The 5,530-nt window shown below is 39.1% G+C and overlaps 1 protein-coding gene across 1 annotated transcript; it reads right to left on the reverse strand.

The window, feature by feature from the left end:
* Positions 1 to 1,237: 1,237 nt before the first annotated feature.
* On the reverse strand, positions 1,238 to 2,352 carry LOC114351453 (partner of xrn-2 protein 1). The gene is made up of 3 exons (XM_028302676.1): positions 2,337 to 2,352; positions 2,036 to 2,213; positions 1,238 to 1,457 (listed from the first exon to the last, which is right to left on the reverse strand). The coding sequence occupies exons 2-3, from the start codon at positions 2,197 to 2,199 to the stop codon at positions 1,304 to 1,306; spliced, it is 318 nt and encodes a 105-aa protein (XP_028158477.1). The 5' UTR covers positions 2,200 to 2,213; positions 2,337 to 2,352; the 3' UTR covers positions 1,238 to 1,303.
* Between the last annotated feature and the right edge of the window lie 3,178 nt (positions 2,353 to 5,530).

Below are 5,530 nucleotides of genomic sequence, written 5' to 3' on the forward strand. Positions count from 1 at the left end.
GATATCAATTTTCTGACTTCACCATACCATTTATATGCCCATGTTAACATAGGCTAGTGTCGGCTCATATACCCATTTACCTAACACCCTGTATAGGTCTAGTCAGTCAGTGCCTGGGGTATGGGAGCGGCACGGGAGGTGTGACGGCGTGACAGATCATACAAAATCTGAAGCGCATCACCAGAGTAAATACAAATGAGTAGGTCATCTTCATAGAAACGCACCGAGCGCGGTTTGTATGTGAGCGTGCCAACACGTATCGCACGCACGCACACACTGACACAATTCGGCGCAGCCACGACTGGCTCAGAGCCAGAAAATTTAGCGGGGAGCCAAAATTTTGTCAGTATGTGCGTGCGCGCCGTATACGTGTTGGCGCGCTCACATACAAACCGCGCCCGTGCGTTTCTATGAAGATGACCTACTCATTTGTATTTACTCTGGCATCACGTTTGATGTCCCAACAACCTCCCGTGCCGGTCATACCTCAGGCACTGACTTAGTTGAGCGCTTTATACCTATAGCTATACATTTCCAGCCCATGTAGTTTATGTTGCAGTTGTAGCCCAATGTGCTAGTCCTATACTCGGTAATGTCCGATCGCCGAGCATGTAGAATTTCGTCCAATGACCCCAAGCTACCCATCCTTATCGCTCGCGCGTAATTTTATTGCTGTCGCGCTCGCTCACTGCGGTAGCCCGTCGCGCAGTCGTGACAGCAATATAATTTCGACAGACGTAATTCTACGTGCTCGGCGACCGGACTTTACATATCAAAACTGGAGCTTATGTCTGAGGTATTAATGTAAGGAAGAAAATGATATTACACATTTTTGTAAATCAAATATTTTAATAAAAAGTTTTTATAATCATCACATTATTTTATTTACAAGCTAAATACCTGAAGTCATATTATGTGATTATAGAAATCATTTTTTAGACTTTCTTTTGCATTACATCCATTCAATCTATTTCAAAATCACAATTTAACAAATAAATGTAATAGGCTATGACAAAATTTCAATTATTTGTCCATCAGACAGATAATTAGAATATAATTAGACTGATATTTATTATTTTCTTTCTTAAATAACAGTGCTACATCAAGTTGAAATGGCGCGTTACGTCACGCTTGAGTAGATTTTTACTCAAAAGTGACGTCACGCGACATTTCAACTCAATATAATACTAATTATTCAATTATGAAAACAATTAAAAAATATGAGTCCAAAATTTTATTATTATCTGTCTGACGGACTAAATAGAAATACGATTTTACTACCCAGTCATCATCCCTATTACAGCTATTTATTATTAAAAGTCCTCTTAGCCTTCTGTTCGGCTGCGTCGCTGGCTTCCACAAACGTACGCTTGAGTTTGTTTTTGCGACTGTCTCGGTACTTCGCTGCGACCTTTTCTGCAAGCTTTGAGATTCTCTTCATAGTCTGTGGTGGGTACCTGAAGAAAATTAGGGTTATTAGTGTTGAATAAATACCAATTTAGAGTTATGCCTGTTTTCAACAACAATCCCTAAAGCAGGGGTGGGCAAGGCAAAAAATACTACATATTGGTTGTGTACTAAACTATGCTGTTTCATTTAAGATTTCAAGAAGTATGCAAGTGGTAGATGCCCAGGGTTTCTTTAGTAAACAGTACATCTTATGTCTTATCAAGTTGGCCACCCCTGCCCTAAAGTGACCCCTATGTATCATAGGGGTCTTAAAAATTAGGGATTGATGGTGAAAAAGGGCATAAGTGTCTGTTAGTGTTCGATACCAATTTAGACTAGACCAACTACAGGATGTAAATTATAACTGAATCTTGTTTTTTTTAGATGTTCGTTCGTTTGAACGTTTCAGCCGAAAGACGTCCACTGCTGGACAAAGGCCTCCCCCAAGGATTTCCTCTCCATGGGGGGATTTGCCTTAATCGCCACGCTTGGCAGGCGGGTTTGCCTAAATATCCGTAACCGAAACCGGTATAATATTATTCCTACATCCGTAACCGTATCCATAACATCCCTACTAAAAACATACCTGCATCCCAAAAACTCGATGTTTGTAAACAACTGAGCAAGCGTCACCAGCTCTTCCTCATCAAAGTTGTCTTTATGCTCCATCATGAAGTTACGCCGCACTTCCCACTGCTCGTCCGACTCGTGATCTGATCTTAAAGAGTCCACGTCTATTGAGGGTTTCATAATTTTCAAAATATCTGCAATGTTTGAAGTTGAGGTTATGTTGTGTTGTTGTATGACGCAGACGCAGTGGTATGACGTTAATGAGTAAGCAGTGATTATTAATTAATATAAAGTAATTAATAACAAATGCAACTTACTTTAATTCAGTGAAATTAAAGTAAGTTGAGCACCAACTGATCCCAGCAATCACAGTGCCTACACGACAGACTGCTTGTCTTGATCACATTTATATAAAGAACACGCCTAACGTGGCACTGGGACTCGTTTGCAGTAGTAACATTACTGATCACGATATATGCATTGCTGGATTATCTACATCAAAGCCTCAAACGTCAAATAAAAAAATCCGTCGTACTACTAACACTCAAAACTTGCTCTCTGATCTGAATTCTGCTGACTGGTCTGCAGTGCTGGTAAGTAACGACACAAATGTGGCTGCCGAGTCCTTCGCTAAAATATTACACCAAGTCTTACAAGATAACTCCAAACTAGTCAAGTCGGGTAGATCTCAAAGTAACCTTAAACCCTGGATCACACCCGGTTTAATTAGGTGTCAAAAAACACGAGACAAGTTGCATCTGCGAGCTAGGAAGAACCCACATGACTACATAATTCAAACTTCGTACAAACGCTACAGGAACTTCCTAAAAGAACTTTTACACAGAGTTAAATCAAAATTTCAGAATGAACAACTAGAAGACAATAAAAATAATCCCAAAAAGCTATGGTCAACTATTAAAGACATTTGTAGCATACCCCGCAAAAATAATGACGCAACCGAATTGACTAAATCTGAACCCAATCCCATTCTCTCATTGAATGCCACTAACAATTTTTTCACATCAGTTGGCAGAAATCTTGCGCAAAACATTCTCAACAAACTAAACGTTACCGAATTACAGTTGGCTTCTAACTTTGCTTCCTCTACATCCCCGCCAAAATCTTTCTTCATGACTCCTACTGATAACTTCGAAGTGGAGTCGCTAATAATGGGTCTAAGAGATGATAGTGCACCTGGTTTTGACGGCTATTCTCCAACTGTTATAAAACAAATTAAGCATATAATTGTGGAACCTTTAGTGCATATCTTTAACCTAAGTATTGCACAAGGAGTATTCCCAGAATGCTGGAAATTCGCTGTTGTCTCTCCAATCTACAAAGATGGTGATAAAAAAGTGTCTTCAAACTACAGACCAATCTCACTACTTAGTATTTTCTCAAAACTTCTGGAAAAGATAGTAAACAAGCGTCTGGTATCTTTCTTAGACAGCAACCACCTAATATCAGACAATCAGTTTGGATTTCGAACTGGAGTATCAACTGAGGAAGCAGTCAATCTCTTAACAACCAACATCACGACCTCTTTGGATCAGGGCGACTTTTGTATTGGTGTTTTCATTGATCTTGCTAAGGCATTTGATACTGTTTCCACACCAATATTACTCCGAAAGCTGGAATGCCTTGGCATAAGGGGAACCCCACTTGAATGGTTTGGTAGCTACCTCACGGGTCGCCGTCAGTCTGTCAGAGTGGGTGACGTGGCAAGCAATATGCTAAAAATAAGTTCTGGTGTTCCTCAAGGAAGCATTCTTGGTCCAAACCTCTTCTCCATCTACGTCAACGACCTATTAGATCTATCTATTGCCAACACAACAATCATTTGCTATGCAGACGATACGGTCGTACTTTTCAGGGAGTCTTCTTGGGACAATACAAAAAAGCTGGCTGAAAATGGTATGTCAATTATAGCTGGGTGGCTTGATCGGAATCTACTAACGCTCAACACAAAGAAAACTACATTCTTGGCGTTCCATAAAACTAAAGCAAACTCTCCTTGTAATCTGTCATCAGTCGTCATCCACGAATGTCAATCACGAAGCCGTCCTCTTGCGACTGCGGCTGTATCCACTGCAAACGCCTGCAACTGTAAAAGTATTAGTAGGTCAGGCTGCGTTAAGTATCTGGGCATTCTTATAGATGAAAATCTCTCGTTCAAAAACCAAATCTCAATGTTATCCGGACGACTCAGAAAACTTTTGCATATTTTCAAGGCTCTTAGACGATGTGCCCCCGATCAAATTCTCCACATGGTATACACCTCTCTATGCCAATCCATCCTCATCTATTGTATAGGCTCCTGGGGCGGCTCCTGTAAAACCAGATTCATCGAGGTGGAAAGGTCGCAACGTGCCGTTCTTAGAGTGATGCTCAAAAAGCCGTACCGCTACCCTACGGACTTACTTTACGAAGAAACCAAGTTGCTTCGTGTCAGACAACTGTTTATATGGCGGGTTTGCTGTGCTCAGCATAAAAAAACCCTGAACTCGCCAGAATTAGATGCACTAATGAAAAAACGTGTGTTTCGAATACCGGTACCTACGGTCCACACCACGTTTGCCAAACGCCTTCCTCTGTTTTCACACCCCCATATTTACAACAAAGTAATCCGAAAATGCCCCCTAAAAGACCTATCCCTATATGAAGCCAAACGTAAAGTCAAACTTTGGTTATTGGACCTTAATTATGCAGATTCGGAACGAATCCTCCCACAATCTTGACATGCGACTCATCTTACACTCTCGAACACAACACTAACACTCACACACACACACACACACACATAATTTGTTCATATATCACAATATTTATGATTCATAATCTTTAAAAAACCACAATAATAGTCACCTGATAAGGAATCGGAGCTGTATATTTAATGTAAAAATGTAATCTGTAATGCTCACTCAACACAACTACTGCGACACAGGCCTGCGAGCCTAGTGCAGAAGCTGTGGTTTATTACATCACAGGAAATGATATTTGTGAATAAAGATTATTTATTTATTATTTATTTAAATAAATTACAAATTACAAAAAATATTTTGTTTGATGTGGTGAAATTGACAATTTTTCTGACATTGACAGTCCATCTAGCTGGTAGAAAATGGTAGTTTCTCGAACCGTTTTCTATTATACGCAAGTGGTAATTAAGGATTTGATACAACAGAAGTTGTTATTTTGAATATGATAAAGCAAATTATTTTAGAAATCTTCAGATTACTTCATTTTTAAATGGAACATGATATTCGAAGCGAAGTGAGCCTTTTAGGTAAATACATTTGAGATGCGATTTGCACTATTATGTGTAACGGAACGTGTTTTTACAATATTGCCATACGTCTTTTTATTTTTCTACTTTAAACAATTTTTTTATATTGATTCAACGTTGAAACTTGATAAATTATTCTGTAATGTAATTATTATATTATAAACATTATTTTAAAGCAGTTAATAAATTGAGAAAAGTAATATGAAATTATTTTTAGTGACAATT

This window comes from Ostrinia furnacalis, unplaced genomic scaffold (assembly GCF_004193835.3).
Source record: "Ostrinia furnacalis isolate ACB-3 unplaced genomic scaffold, ASM419383v2 OfSCF1144, whole genome shotgun sequence".
Lineage (NCBI taxonomy): Eukaryota > Metazoa > Arthropoda > Insecta > Lepidoptera > Crambidae > Ostrinia > Ostrinia furnacalis.